The sequence below is a fragment of the Miscanthus floridulus genome, chromosome 16, assembly GCF_019320115.1.
Source record: "Miscanthus floridulus cultivar M001 chromosome 16, ASM1932011v1, whole genome shotgun sequence".
In the NCBI taxonomy this organism is placed as follows: Eukaryota; Viridiplantae; Streptophyta; class Magnoliopsida; order Poales; family Poaceae; genus Miscanthus; species Miscanthus floridulus.
In genome coordinates, this window is record NC_089595.1 from 7,896,488 (window position 1) to 7,912,003 (window position 15,516).

At 52.3% G+C, this 15,516-nt stretch overlaps 2 protein-coding genes across 3 annotated transcripts; both read right to left on the minus strand.

Annotated features, from left to right (window-relative positions):
* Window positions 1-673: 673 nt before the first annotated feature.
* LOC136514507 (uncharacterized) lies at window positions 674-1,979 on the minus strand. Its single transcript, XM_066508448.1, has one exon. The coding sequence runs from the start codon at window positions 1,807-1,809 to the stop codon at window positions 862-864; it is 948 nt and encodes a 315-aa protein (XP_066364545.1). The 5' UTR covers window positions 1,810-1,979; the 3' UTR covers window positions 674-861.
* Window positions 1,980-3,955: 1,976 nt separating this feature from the next.
* Window positions 3,956-15,297, minus strand: LOC136509968 (probable serine/threonine-protein kinase WNK2). 2 transcript variants are annotated; one of them, XM_066504547.1, is made up of 9 exons: window positions 15,003-15,297; window positions 14,856-14,893; window positions 13,239-13,466; window positions 12,716-12,939; window positions 12,486-12,643; window positions 5,671-5,851; window positions 5,497-5,574; window positions 5,249-5,395; window positions 3,956-5,154 (listed from the first exon to the last, which is right to left on the minus strand). In XM_066504547.1, the coding sequence occupies exons 1-9, from the start codon at window positions 15,075-15,077 to the stop codon at window positions 4,343-4,345; spliced, it is 1,941 nt and encodes a 646-aa protein (XP_066360644.1). In that variant the 5' UTR covers window positions 15,078-15,297; the 3' UTR covers window positions 3,956-4,342. The 2 variants fall into 2 exon arrangements, with proteins under 2 accessions (XP_066360644.1, XP_066360645.1); XM_066504548.1 differs by lacking the exon at window positions 5,497-5,574.
* Between the last annotated feature and the right edge of the window lie 219 nt (window positions 15,298-15,516).

The following is a 15,516-nucleotide window of genomic DNA, read 5'->3' on the forward strand; positions in this document are numbered from 1 at the left end:
TGTCTGGCTGCAGGCAGCACACCATCGGCATGTTCGTTTGGCTGGGCTTGTTCGTTGCTGGATCGTAAAGAAATACTGTTAGCTTGTTTGGTGTGATAGAAAAATACTGTTCCGGCTGAATTTCCAGCCGAACAGGCTGCATAGCACTGGAACCCACTCCCTGTCGTCTCATCCTCCCATGTGCCTCCCACCCAGCACATTGCACTGCAGTCTTGCAGACCACCTGCCTCCTCTCCCTCTCTCTCTCTCTCTCATATCATTTCCCTAACCAGAAGTTAGTTACTTATTACAAGTTACAGTGCATATGTATCCTTCTTGATTAACATGCAGCATGCATGACCATATATACACTAATACACATGACTGAACAAGTATATGCATTGTTCTCTACATTACTACATATGTATACAGATGTAGCATAGGTAAAGTCAATATCCAGTTTACAAGAGGTAAGTCGGTAACTGCTCTTCTCTTACTGCTGGTGTTATTCCTGGTGAGAAAAAACAGAGGAGCATCTGCACAAAGGGAGGGAGAGATCAAGGCTGTGATCTTGATGACCTCTCATATTGCTGAACACATTTGCAAATTGCAATGTAACAGGGTTGTGGCAATGGCCTCTTTATTTTGATTGAAGAATTATATATCCAATTAATAGTTATATATATATCTTTCCAAAATTACAAAAGGAAAAGGAAAAAAAATTCTTACTCATCATTAATTTGAGTTCACAGGAATGCATTTTGCATTGGCTGACAGTCACAGAGCAGTGAAGTCTCATCGATCGATCAACAACATGCATGGCGGCGGCAGCAGCAGCAGCAGCAGCAGAGAGCAGACAGCAATGTCACCGCAGCTAGCAGCTTAGTCCAGCTTCCACGCGTAGAGGTACAAGCAGAAGCCGGTGGTGGCTGCCACCGTGCCTTCGAGCATCCCCGCGGCCATCCCCGCCGGCGCCGACGCGCTGGACAGCACGATGGGGCGGAAGATGAAGAGCGCCGGCCTGGTGCCGGCGCTGAAGAGCCAGTCGTGCACGTCCCAGAAGACCTCCACCTTGGCCCGGCTGAAGGTGAGCGACTGGTTGCCCCGGAACTTCCACTGCAGGTGCTTCACCTGCACCGCCTCCTCGCCGTCGATGGCGATGGTCATCTCGACGTCGGCGTCGCCGCCCTCGCCGCCGCCGCCGCACTCTATGGCGATGTCGTGCACGTCGCCCTGGTCGTGGAACCGCGCCTTGGCCGCGAACCGCCGCCTGCCGAACACGTGCTCCCGCCGCGCCACGGGGACGGCCTCGGCCTCCGCGGCCGCGCACGGCGCCGCGCGACGGAGCGCGTCGCGCCGCATGTCGCCCTGCACCAGCACCACCTCGCCGGCCGCCTCCAGCGCCACGAAGTATCCGCACCGGGGCTCGGGCACCCCGGCGCCGAACCGCGCCCGCCGGAGGTCCCACAGCACGCGCACGGGCGCCGGGGCCGTCGACGCGCCGCCGCAGAGCTCCACGCGCCGCGAACCGGCCCGGCGCCAAAACTGCCACGGCCGCAGCTCCACCCTGCACTCCGCGGACGCGCCGTCGGCCCCGGAGATGGCCACGGCGAACGCGTGCGACAGGAGGTCGCGGGACCACGACACGGTCACCACCCGCGAGTGGCCCGCGATCTTGGCGCGGTACACGGACGCCGTGACGGCCTTGCCTGGCTTGTGGCCGCCGTTGCCCACGACGTCGTCGACGGCCGCGAGGTCGCAGGGCGAGGGCGCCGCGGGCTGGTCGCCGCCGCTCCGGTGCGTGTAGGACGACACGTGGTGGTCCATCATGGCTACACTGCTACAGCCGCGACAGCGTCATGTAGGAGAGAGAGAGAGAGAGAGAGAGAGAGAGAGAGAGAGAGAGAGAGAGAGAGAGAGAGAGAGGTGGACGAAGAAAAGGAAAGAAAGAGAGAGAGAGAGGAAGGCGCAGGGGAGGAACAAGAGATGCTTATATAGTGAAGACCATCTAGCCGCTTGCAGAGACCAGGGAGGGGGAAGAAGAAGAAGAACATGGATGATAGGGTACGGTGGTGTGGTGGGTGATGAACTCATCATCATCATCATGGAGCTACGATACCTTTCGCCATCACTAAACTATTCTATTCGATCAGATCGATCGGCTCTGCTGGATACAGGCAAAATGCTACATAATTGCATTGGATTCATGTGTTGGATGATGGGTTGTTTGTTGGATACATGTATGTATGTATTTGTGTATGGATCATTATCATCATCGTCATCATCTTTGAATATATATAATATGTATATATAATAATAGCAACCAGTCAGCTTGGTGATTTTGGTATTGAATTATCTGTTGTGTTAGTTACTTAGTTTCTCTTGTTTGTTTGTATCCATTTCAGTTCATTGCTCCTCCTTGATTTGCGCTGATCGATGTCGGTGCAGCCGTTGTAGCTAGTACTAGCAGCTGTCGTGTGAAAACGAGAGGACAGCAACAGCATGCACTGCACTGCAGTGCAAGAGGTGTGCTTGTTGTTTTCATGGCCATCTGGGCATGCATGTGTATCCTCCTTCCTTATTGGTTTGATGCATGCACCATATCCATAAAGAGGCTTTGTTTGTGGGGCGCATATATACATACAATCATCATTCAACATGCACCTTTAGAGATATAGAGATGTGCAATTTATCATATCTCAACACTCTACTTATGCAAGTATTATGCCATAATCTCAGAGGGAAAACACTCACTAGGATAGGAGTACCTTGGAGCTTGACACAGGCATTCGTATTTTTCTGGATTTATTCTAGGATTTAACGGCGCTATTCTTTCAGTGGTAGGCGACGTGCCCGTCGACAGCGAGGTGCCTGTGGTGACTTCGTCAATCTCAAGATTTGCCGGTCCAACTCGGTTTTCCGGAGGTGCTCATAGGGATAGGGTGTGCGTGCGCGCATTCATGGGGTGAGTGTGCACTCGTATATGTGAGTGTCTGCGTCTGGTCTCACAAAAAAAAAATTGGAGCTCGACAATAGTTGGTTGGGTTAGGGCCTGATTGGTTTGAGCCCAGGCAAAACTGCCCGATCAAGACATGAATCTGAGGTGTCCAAATTTGGAGACCTGGCACTGAGATTGCTGACTGGGCTAGGAGATCAGAGGCCTCCAACCAAACAGCTCTGTAATCTTTTGTTAGTATTGCAAGTCTTGGACTCATCTGTCCTGATGCTGCTTATTTATTTAAGTCCCCCCAAACCAGCTCTAGTGGTCAACAAGTTTCCACATCTTCTCCTTCATATATGAAGGGGGTTGATCCCAAGATGTGGTGACGGAGCATTGGAGGGTGGCCCTGCCACTGTAGTCTGTAACAGAGATCCAATTTCTATGTGCACAATTCCTAACCCAACCAGCTGGGTTGCAGAGCCTCAGGTTTCAAGTACACAGATTCAGATGCACCACTGAAAAGAAGTGCACAAAGGCATAAATAAAACTGGGGCAGCCAGGCATATGCATGTGGGGGATCTGGAGCATGCATGTGTTGCACAAATGCTTGTCATCCACTGCCCACTCCCAGAATCCAGATCTGCTACCTCATCACTGGGAGTGCATTGAGACTTCCTCCGCAGCTTCAGCAGCCTCCACGGCACACTTGCAATTAACAAATATGTACATCTATCTTTCCCCTATATTTTTTAATAATATATATCAGTATGTGCCCACATATGGTACAGCTCTAAGAACTTGGTGGAACCATGTGATCCAGAAAATAATTGCACTTTAAGTTTGTCATTGAAGGGCGGGCCTCGTGCAAGCGGTAGAGTCTTACCGCCTGTGACCGGAAGGTCCTGGGTTCGAGTCGCGGTCTCCTCGCATTGCACAGGCGAGGGTAAGACTTGCCACTGACACCCTTCCCCAGACCCTGAACAGAGCGGGAGCTCTCTGCACTGGGTACGCCCTTTTTAAGTTTGTCATTGCAGGTTTGGAACAGCTCAAACACTGATGTATATCCTTGGCAAGTCAAAGTACAAAAGACATAAAAAAGAAAAAGAAAAAGAAAGGGAGGCACTCCTTATGTATTCAGGTACATAGCGGCATAGTGGTATCTGCAGATTTCATTAGGTGGGCAGAAACTTCATCTTGCCGTCAAAAACCTCCACACTGTTTGTTTACTATTTAGTGCTTGGTCGGTGAATTGAAAGACCTCCAGACAAGCACTTCAAGCTTCTCCATTATATCAAAAAGTACAATGAAAAAGGCTTCAGACTAACTTTTGCACAACAGAGATCCCCTTTTGCACAACAACGGCTGTAAACAACTCCTTGGTGTGAGTATGTATAAATCTAACAACACACAGAAGATGCACAGCTAAGGTTTGTCGGCTCTGTTTTTCTGTTCCATCTTCAAGCGGCATCGAGTTAAGGTCTCTTCCCGATCCTCTGCAGGTACAATTTTCAACATGTCCTCTATGTCTGCCTTATGCTTCCTTTGCAGTGCACTAAGCTCCTCTTGCTGCTCAGCCAACAGGTTTATTAACCTCTCAGTGACATCTGCTACCAGATGCTGATCAGAATTGTGCTCCCGCTCATCATGTAAAGAGCGAGGGCTGCTACCGACAGAAGCTTCCCTAGACATGCTGTTGACCACAGATGAGTTTGACAAGTCCACAGATGATGATATTCGTTCAAACATGCCTTCAACAGGATGGATGGAAGAGCCAAAGGATTGATCCTCCTTATCTCTTGCACAGTTCACAATGTCATCTACTTTGTTCCTCTTTGGTATTCCATTGGGAATACTATCACCGATTTTAGGTTCCACCACCAATTGAGATATTTCACCATCTCTCCTGGGTGAGTCCGACCAGTACTTTCGTCCAGAAGGAAGCTGTTCTTGAACAAAGCCGTTACGTGAGGCATCAACCTCATTACGGAATTCAGAAGTTCCCTCGTCACCTTCTGAACTATGGGTATCAGAATGAGCAGCTTCATCCCCTTGGTTGTCAATTGATTCCTCTGCTTCCCAATCAGGAATATGCGAACGTATTTCAGCATCTATCATTTCTGCAATCGCCGTCACATCTTGATCTGTGAGATCCAGCTGCACAACCATCTCAGTTGCAACACTGATTGAGGTGTCCGCTTCAATATCAAAGGGGAAGTGGATGTTTTGGGCATGACCTGTGCATTGGGATAAAAAAATGGATATAGGATAAGTGTCAGATTAACAATACAATGATAATTCAATGAGATTTCAATATTTGATCATAAAAACCTGTTGAATCAGCAATGCGCAGTTTCAAAAATATTGTATTCAAATCCTTCCGTTGACTCTCGACTGTGATACTTCGACCAATTGCAGCATGTGGATCCATGGTGTCATGTACATAGTTATCAGAAGGATGTGAATCTGACATGCTGCCTGCATTTCACAATAAGGTTGACATATCAAAAGGAGAGAAGCCTCGTACTGGTGAATCATTAAATCGGTGCCACGTTCATTACGCCTTTTCACGACTATACCTGAGCGATCATGGCAGCCCACAGATGATGCTACTCTGTCATATCTGAAACTAGAGCTTGGTTTTGGACTACCAGTATCTGCCATGTTTATTCTAAAGTACAGTTATGTGGGAACAAGAAAGTTTACTGCAATCTGTATCTGTAACATGAGATATCTCCAATTCAGTCACGTACCTGATGTATTAATATTTGGATGCAGTGGATAGAATATTTTTTCATCGCTAACATCTAGGAGAAAAGGATCCATTAAGAGTTCTTTTGCCGAAAGTCTTTCAGTGGCTTTAGCAATGCATTTCTCTATAAATAACTTTACTTCAGGATCATCAATCTTAGCCAGTGAACCTGGCCTTTCACCCTGTCATATATACCACAAATAAAGAAATTATGAAACTGAAAAACGTCACTTCATTGTACTATGAACATCGATTCAAGGAAGAATACATTTCCTAGGACACGCAGAGCATGAATAATATAAATCCATTTTTGGATTAGACTATGTAGCAAATCTAGTATGTGCATCATCTGCAGGTGTGTTCAATCCAATCAAGAAAAAGAACGCTAGCAAAGAAAAGATATCCCTTCAAAACATTACCAATGAACAGACTAGTATGTGATTTGCATTAAAGAAAAGTCATGAACTCTTTGAGAATGATAAATCCACCAGGATGACACTGTAGGCAGTTTGATACCAGGTTGAGCAAATAATGCAACATGCTAGTAGAATAAAAGACGACCACAGAGCTAGAAGCCACACTAGCTGTAGCTAGCCACTAGCCCACTACCCCCCGATCCATTATGCCAGTGCAAATGACAGTGGTTACTTATGTAATTTCTATGAACAAAAATACTAAAGCACAGGCATATAGTATAAGACAAGACAACCATAGGGATACATGTGACACTGCCTATGGCTTAGGCCTTATCCATCAATACATTATGATACTTCAAATAAATCATGCTAGCAATTACTTATGTAATTTCTAGGCACAGCCATGCTTCCAGTACAATACTCACTGATGAATAACCCTGTTTGGTCATTTATAACCATAAAAAGATACCTTCCACTGAAGCCTACAAGATCTTTCTGCTAGAATTGTGTAAGTCTTATTGGGCTAACCCTAGAAGGGTAGCAATGTATATTAGTCATACATGGGCCTCATGGGCCTAATACACTCATACTCTCATACTCCAACACCCCCCCGCAGTCTGAACTACCGTCGCAGCGGAGTTACAGACTGGACATGAAAAGAAGCACACACACGAGCCCCCCCACAGACGCAACTAGCCACCAATGATGTTGAGGCTGGAGCGAAACTCGGTGAAGGTCGATGACGGGAGGCCCTTGGTGAAGATGTCGGCAAACTGGGAGGTGGTCGGGACGTGTAGGACCCGAACATCGCCGATGGCAACCCGATCACGGACAAAGTGTAGGTCGATCTCCACATGCTTGGTCCGTTGGTGCTGCACGGGGTTGGTGGAGAGGTACACCGCACTGACGTTGTCGCAGTAGACCAGCGTGCTCCGGGAGAGAGGGCTGTGGAGCTCGGCAAGGAGCTGTCGGAGCCAGGAGGCCTCAGCCACGCCGTTAGCGACAGCTCGGTACTCCGCCTCGGCACTGGATCGGGAGACCACCGGCTGGCGCTTGGACGACCAGGACACCAGGTTGCCGCCCAGAAAGACAGCGTAGCCGGAGGTAGAGCGCCGAGTGTCCGGACACCCGGCCCAGTCGGCGTCAGTGTAGACGACGAGCTCGGTGGAGGAAGACCGCTGAAGGAGTAAGCCATAGTCGACAGTGCCGCGGAGGTAACGGAGGAGGCGCTTGAGCGCAGTGAGGTGAGGCTCTCGGGGATCATGCATGTGAAGGCATATCTGCTGTACTGCATAGGTGATGTCTGGCCTGGTGAAGGTGAGGTACTGAAGGGCACCTGCAAGACTCCGGTAAGCAGTGGGGTCTGCCACGGTGGTGCCCACGGCCTCTGACAGCTTGCCCTGTGTGTCAACTGGAGTAGAGCAGGGCTTGCAGTTAGTCATCCCAGCACGCTCCAGGATATCAAGAGTGTACTGCCGCTGGTGAAGGAGAAGACCGGTGGGGCGAGGCTCAACAGTGACCCCGAGGAAGTGGTGGAGCACACCAAGATCCTTCATAGCAAACTCCTGCTGAAGAGAGGCGATGACACGGCTGAGTAAGGACGGGCTGGAGGCTGTGAGGACAATATCATCAACGTAGAGCAGCAGATAGGCAGTCTCAGCTCCATGGTGATAGATAAACAGGGACGTATCCGACTTGGCCTCCACAAACCCCAGTGTCAGCAGGAAAGCAGCAAACCGAGAGTACCACGCCCAGGGGGCCTGCTTGAGGCCGTAGAGAGACTTGTTGAGCCGGCAGACCATGTCCGGACGAGAAGAGTCAACAAACCCCGCTGGCTGGCTGCAGTAGACTGTCTCGGTGAGAGTCCCGTGGAGAAAAGCATTCTTGACGTCCAGCTGATGCACAGGCCAAGAGCGACTGAGAGCCAGGGAGAGCACTGTGCGTACGGTGGCCGGCTTCACCACGGGGCTGAAAGTCTCATCATAATCAACTCCAGGGCGCTGAGTGAAACCCCGAAGAACCCAGCGAGCCTTGTACCTCTCAAGGGTACCATCAGCCCGCCGCTGTGTGTCCAGATCCACTTGCCGGTGACGACGTTGGATCCGGGTGGACGGGGCACCAGATCCCATGTCTGGTTGACGAGGAGAGCCGCGTACTCCTCTTCCATCGCGCGGCGCCAATGAGGGTCCGACAAGGCGTCGCGAACGGAAGAGGGTACAGGAGAGATCTGCGGGTCGTCGGGCATCGTCGCGAGAGCCCGGGGCCGCAGGGTACCAGCCGCGTGACGCGTCACCATAGGGTGAACATGCCGCAGGTGTCGGTGAAGGAGTTGCGGGTGGTACACCGGCGACGCGACACGGGCAGCCTGAGGCGGCGGCGGCGGTGTAGGGGTCGCCGGCGGAGAAGGAGCCACCGGTGGTGTAGGCGTCACCAGTGGAGAGGTGGACCCCGGTGGTGCCGGAGGCAGCGTTGCCGCCGGCACACGGCGCTGGTAGACGTGCACCGGCTGGGCGAAACGCGCAGGAGGTGCGACAGGCGGTGTCCCCGGACCCGCTGCGGACGGAGGGGCAGGGGCAGCTCCGGTGGGCGATGCCTCCGGACCCGGGCAGGGCGCAGGGCCAGGGGCGTCACTGGTGGGCGGCGAGCGGGGGCACGGGGAAGCAGTACCTGCAGGAGACAGCGGTGAAAGCGGCTGGACCACCGTGTCAGTGGGAAACAGAGAGAAGGGGTCAGGATCGGGGGTGGGAGATGGTGTGGTGGTGGTGGAGAAGGGGAAGACAGACTCATCAAACACCACGTGGCGAGAGATGAGGACCCGACGGGAGGTGAGGTCAAAGCACCGGTACCCCTTGTGATCCGGGGAGTACCCAAGGAAGACACACAGAGCGGAACGGGGAGCCAGCTTGTGGGGAGCGGTGGCAGTGGTGTTAGGGTAGCACGCACACCCGAAGACACGAAGGTGGTCATACCGAGGAGGGGTACCGAAGAGAGCGTGGTGTGGTGTGGGAGCCGGGCAGGCAGCGGAAGGAAGGCGGTTAAGGAGATAGGTGGAGGTGTGCAGACTCTCGGCCCAGAAGCGAGCAGGAAGCGACGCCTGGAGCAGAAGGGTGCGCATGGTGTCGTTCGTGGTGCGAATCATGCGCTCGGCCTTGCCGTTCTGGGAGGAGGTATACGGGCAAGACATGCGCAACTGGACACCGTGAGAGAGGAAGAAGGCACGGGAGGTGCCGTTATCGAACTCACGGCCATTGTCACACTGGACGGCCTTGATGGTAAGGCCGAACTGAGTAGACACCCAGGCGAAAAAGTGGAGAAGAGTGGTGAAGGTATCCGACTTTGCACGCAAGGGGAAAGTCCACGAATAATGCGAGAAATCATCAACCACCACAAGATAGTATTTATACCCAGAAATGCTGATGACAGGAGATGTCCATAGGTCGCAGTGTACAAGATCAAACACATGCGTAGCATGTGAAGAAGAAGAACAAAAAGGGAGACGAACATGACGGCCCAGCTGGCACGCATGACACAAGTGCTCATCGTGAGCCCGAGTACAACCAATGTCGGAACTGCGACTAAGCTGCGTCAGAGCATCACGTCCAGGATGGCCGAGGCGACGGTGCCAAGTGGTGGAAGAAGGAGTGGCGGCGAAGGCAGCTGACAAAGTAGACGGTGACGAAGAGGAAGCAGACGTCGGAAGCCGAAGGGTGTAAAGGGGTCCCGTGCTGTCACATCGGAGAAGAGGACGCCGGGAAGCCAAATCCTTTACAGTAAGACCAGTAGAGTCAAATTCAACAGAACAGGAATTGTCAGCTGTAAAACGACGAATAGAAAGAAGGTTGTGAACCATAGAGGGTGCAACAAGAATGTCAGGAAGAAGAAAGGAACCATGAGTGCCGGCGGCACCCACGGACGTGACTGGAATACACGAACCATTCGCGACCATGATGGACGAAGGATGAGAGGGAGAAGGAGGGTGAATAGAGGAGAGTATACCAGGGTCTGGAGTAGTGTGGTAAGTGGCACCCGAGTCGGCAATCCAGTCGGTACCGGCAGGCGGTGTCAGGGCCATGGTGCTGAAGGATCTGGCCAAGGCCGCCGGGTTCCAACCGACAGGCCCGGGCAAGGTGTCGGGAGGTGGCACCCACGAAGATGCGCCGGGAGGTGTAGCCCACGCAGACGGGGAGTAAATCCCCGGAGGAGCTCCAGTGAGCAAGGCCACTGGTGGGCGAGGCTCGCCACCTGGAGCCGGGAAGGGCCACATGGAGATGCGCCCCAACCACGGGTTGTGGAAAGAGGGCCAGGCTGCACCCCGTGGAGTTGCGGGCGACTGGTGGCTCCCTGGAGGAGCCGGTGTGTGGTGGCCCCCGCGGCCCCCACGCCCCCCTCCGCGGCGACGGCGGCCGCCACGGCCCCCCCCCACCCCCGCCCGGCCCGGGGGGAGGAGAACCAAGAAGCGACGACGGCGGTGGAGCGAACGAACGCGCCGGAGGAGTAGCGGCCAGGGCAGTCGAGGAAGACGAGGACCCTGGCGCGGAGGTGGACCCTGGCTGGACGCCCTGAGTGAGCTCCTCCATGACAAGGTCGTCACGGACCTGCAGGAAGGAGGGAAAGGGCCTCTGCCGGGTGATCCACGTCCGGAGGTGGGCGTAGCGGTCACTGAGCCCGCGGAGGACATTGAGGACCAGAATACGGTCCTCCACGGGCCAGCCAAGGTCGCCGAGGGAGTCCGCCATGCTCTTCATGCGCCGGCAGAAATCGCCAACGGAGAGGTCACCCTGAACAAAGGTGCGGAAGCTCGCATCGAGACGCAGGGCCCGGGCTTCGGCATTGCCCAGAAACTGGCCCTCGAGCGCAAGCCAAGCCCGGCGAGCGTCAGCAGAGTTGCGGACGAGGTCGTGGAGGTCCAGGGAGATCGTCCCGATGATCCAGGAGAGGACGACGCTGTCAAGGCGCAGCCACGATGGGGTCTGGACCGCGACCGAGGCGTCGACTAGGACGTGGTCGTCAAGGGCGTAGCGGCGGAGGGTGAGGAGAACCAGGTCCCTCCAGCGGGCGTAAGAGGGCGACTCAGGCTCGAGGACGACCGGGACGAGGAGTCGAATGTTCTGGACACCCCCGGCCTGGTAGTGGAGCTGAGCCACGTGCGGGTCGGCCGGGTCGTGCCAGATGACCGTGGTGCGAGACGCGCGGTGACCCGTCGAGCCTGAAGAGGTGGCCGCGGTGTCGCAGGATGTAGGGAGGACGAGGAGCTGCTCCGCCTCAGCGATCTGGCGGGCCAGGGCATCAGCCGCGTCGCGCTCGCGCTCCAAAGCGAGGGCGGCCGCCCGCACCCGGGCCTGGCTGTCCGCCAGCAGCAGCCCGTGCAGCCACGAGAGCGGCGGCCAGAGCAGAGTTGGCCCCTGCCGTCTGGAGAGGGGCAGGGGGCGGCAGAGGAGGGGGAGCGGGGAAGAAGAAAGGCTCCAGGGTCTCCCCCGCGCCCCCAGCGGCAGCGGCGTGGCTGCCTGCGCCCGCGCCCCGCCCTGCAGCAGCGGGCGGCGGCGGCAGTGGGCAGGCTGGCCGTGTCCGCGCCGCGGCGGCGGGGCCGCCTGCGCCCGCACCCGTAGCGGCGGGGGCCGCCTGCGCCCGCGCCCGCAGCGGCGGCTGGGCCACCCACGCCCGCGCCCGCGCCCGCGCCGGCACCCGCGCCCACGCCCACAGCGACAGCGGCGGCGGCCCGGCCATCCGCGTCCGCGGCAAGGGGGCCGGCGCCCGCGCGCTGGGCCCACGACGGGTAGGGAAGGGAGGGGAAAACGTGGAAGTAGGTTGGGGAGGGAGGGGGAGGGGGAGGGCGGCCAGCCATGGCGGCGGCAAGCCGGCCGGCGGCGCCTGGCGGCTGGTCGGGGAAGGGGAGGGAGGAAGGCCTAGCTGGATACCATGCTAGAATTGTGTAAGTCTTATTGGGCTAACCCTAGAAGGGTAGCAATGTATATTAGTCATACATGGGCCTCATGGGCCTAATACACTCATACTCTCATACTCCAACACTTTCCATGTGGAGAACATTAAAACTGATCTTCAGATGTATTGACTCAACTAGAACTACATTAGAAGAGTCGGATAGCATGCACACTTTTTAAAACTTTTATTCGGATCCTATACTTTAAATTATTTCAGTTGAAACCATTTGCAGGATCAGTAGTCTCACAGATTTCATCAGAAAAAGGTGACTATTTGTTTAAAACATATGGCTCTTAACTAACCCTAAAGATATAAAAAGTCACACATTATGTCGGAAAACAATGTTCAAAGATCGCCCTAACTAAAATGCATAACTCTGGCTTCATGTTTAGCCAAGTTCCATATGTCATTTTCATTCTGAAAAATAGCTAAAAGTAATTGGAAGGATAAGTAAACTAACATCAGATACTTTTTTGTATATCTGTGCTGCATTCGAACATTCACAATATGGGTACTCAAATGTAACAAGCTCCAGTAAACACATCCCAAAAGCATAGATGTCTACAAGCTCATTATATTCCTCATCATAGAGTTCCGGTGCCATGAATTCCGGTGTACCTAAGAAGAAGCAAAGGTCACACGAGAAATTATAAAATTTCTAATGGAACAATAATCAAATAAATTGCTTACCAATGATACTATGAGCTGAACGTGCATTATCCAGGATAGTTGCTAAACCAAGGTCTCCAATCTTTACCTCACCCTGGTTTCCGTTCACAAATATATTGTCACATTTTAAGTCTCTATGGATTACAGGTGGATCGTGGCTGTGCAGGTAGACAAGACCACTCAAGATTTGCCTTGACCATTTCTTTAAAGCTCTAATGTCTACCTTCTTGTGCTTAATCCGGTACCTAACGAAAAAGGAAGAGGTCGATACAAAGTTCAGCAAGAGAAAGGTCATGTATTTTCAAAGATCTAAAATGTATGCAGCTTGTAAATTTTGTTCATATCAATGTTGTGTTCTCTTCTCTCCTATATTAATATATTTGCTAGGCAGAAGTCCTGCCAGCAATTTTCGGGAAAAAAAGTTGCGTCCCTTAGTATTATGACTGGGTGATAACAACAATGTTAACCCAAATGGTTTCAGTTACTTAATGCAGCTTGCACAGAATATCTGAAGAAAAACAATTATAATCAAAGAGGCACATACTGGCGCAACGTCCCTGATGTGAAGACCTCTGTGATGAAATTTATATTGTTGCTTCTTCTGTCAAGCCATGAATTGTAGAACTTTATTATGTTTTTATGCTTGAGGGTTTTAAGCAACCGCACTTCTGATCTCAGCCTCTCCAAATCATCATTGTTCCGAAGTAAATCTCCCACTTTGATCTGGTTCCAAGCAACTTCTAGCCCTTCAAGTTGATCAAAAGCCTTGTATCTATGCCAATAAAATCTAAATCAAGGATCCCAAGCAGATAGAATTGGAGCAGATATATAAGTGTTAATTAGCAAATATAGATGATCACTGTGGCACATCTCCATGGACTAAAAACAGTTGTGGACATAACACAAAAGTCTAGGCATCTAAAGGAAATGTTGGGTTTGCCTTTTCGTCAAGATTGACTAAGAAAATCTCTCAAATGAAATACATACACACATGACCTTGATCTTACCAGAAATAAACAATTTCTAGAACTGAACTTTTTACAATGGATGGAAAACCGTTCAATTACCAGCAGCTAGAAACTAGTGCTCCAAGTGATAAATGAATCAACATGCATAAGATTAATTTGGCACAGGAAGAGTTATTTCAAGTATCCAAGCAATTTGAATGGCTACCACGAAAACTTACATACTAAAGATAAATGTACTGTACACAGAAAAAGGGGAAAACGACACGTTTATGCTTACGAACATACTAAATGATGACATAAATGATAGTTATCCAAAAGAAGATGGCACTTATCACTTTCCACACCAGAAAAAGGCAGCTAAATAATCATGTCAGACGTGCACGTCTCAATCCACAGGCTGGAATCGATATGCCAAAATGTCAAACTTAATAAGCCTAGGACATCAGGTACAATTGTACAAATGAAACGGCTGGAAAACTGAAAAGAAGGCAATGCATTGAACAATCACAGCACAGCAATGCGGTAATGTATTTAAATGAAAGAATGCCAGAATTTGCACACAACGGCATATATGCCAGACACTCAGACAGAGTCTCCTAGGCCCCAAGAGGCCTGCACCCAGAGGCATCAGAGAAGGAACTTGGGTGATAAGTGCATAAGAAATCATTGAACCAATCCAAATGGCGTGGTGCTATAACTGGGCAAAGCACTGAGAACCTAAGAACAGACCCCCCATGGAATGGAATGGACTGTGTAGACATGGGGTCTTCATCTGATAGCACGAAGTCAAACGACCCAGGCTGGAATCGACACACCAAAATGTCAACTTATGAGCCTAGGACAGCAGGTACAAAATGGAATTGGGAACTGAAATGGAGAAAATGCATCGAGCAGTCACAGCAGAGCAATGCAGTCACGTATTTAAACGAAAGGAGATTAGAATTCCCAACAAAAAGGCAATATGTGAGGCATCATATCATATTCATATAGAGAGAGTGGCATCGGGGCTGGAACTTTTGGACAATGAGCGCATCAGAAACCATGGACCCGATCCAAATCGGCGAAAACCTAAGAAACGATCCCCTCCCATGGCATGGACCGCGTAAAAACGGGATCTTTAATCGATCGCGCGAAGTCAAACGGCCCCGAATCGGACCCAGGCGTCAAAGGCCCCCGGGGGAATGAAAGGATACACCGTCTTGAAGGCGCCCTTGCCAAGAACCTCCGTGTACTGCAAGAGTGCGGAATGCGTAAGCACGGGAGCGGGGGGCGAGGGATCAGAGGCCGAATCGAGCGGAGGCGGGGAGGGTGGTCGGGGAGTAAGGGAAGGGAGGCATTACCCGCCCGTAGCGGCCGGTGGGGTCGACCTCGGCGAACTCCGGCTCCGTCTCCGTCTCCGGCGGCGTGGGTGGCATCGCGGGCGGGCGGGCGGCGGGCGGGCTGGGGAGGTTTGCCGTTTTGGGGCCGTCGCGGCTGGGCGCTTAATTGGGATCACAGGGGGCTCGCGCTCGCCTCCCTTTCCGGCCAGAAAGCAACCTTTCCTCTCTTGAGTCTTGAGACTCGAGAGAGTTGTGTGAGAGACTGAGACCCGACCCGACGTCCCGACCCGACGACTCCACCTCGACCGACCACGGCACCACCCCACACGACAACTGCGACTGCGTGCTGGAGTACTCGATCGTCGTGTGAAGGAGACGAAGGTCAGAGTCACAGAGCCTCACAGGCACAGGCAGGCTCCTCTCCTCTCCTCTCAATGGTCTGTCAGTTGGTTCTTTTTTTTTTTGAACATGGAAAGGGATCTCCATTACGCATTAACTGAGGCCAAATCATTGGCCAACAGAATATGAGTACAAT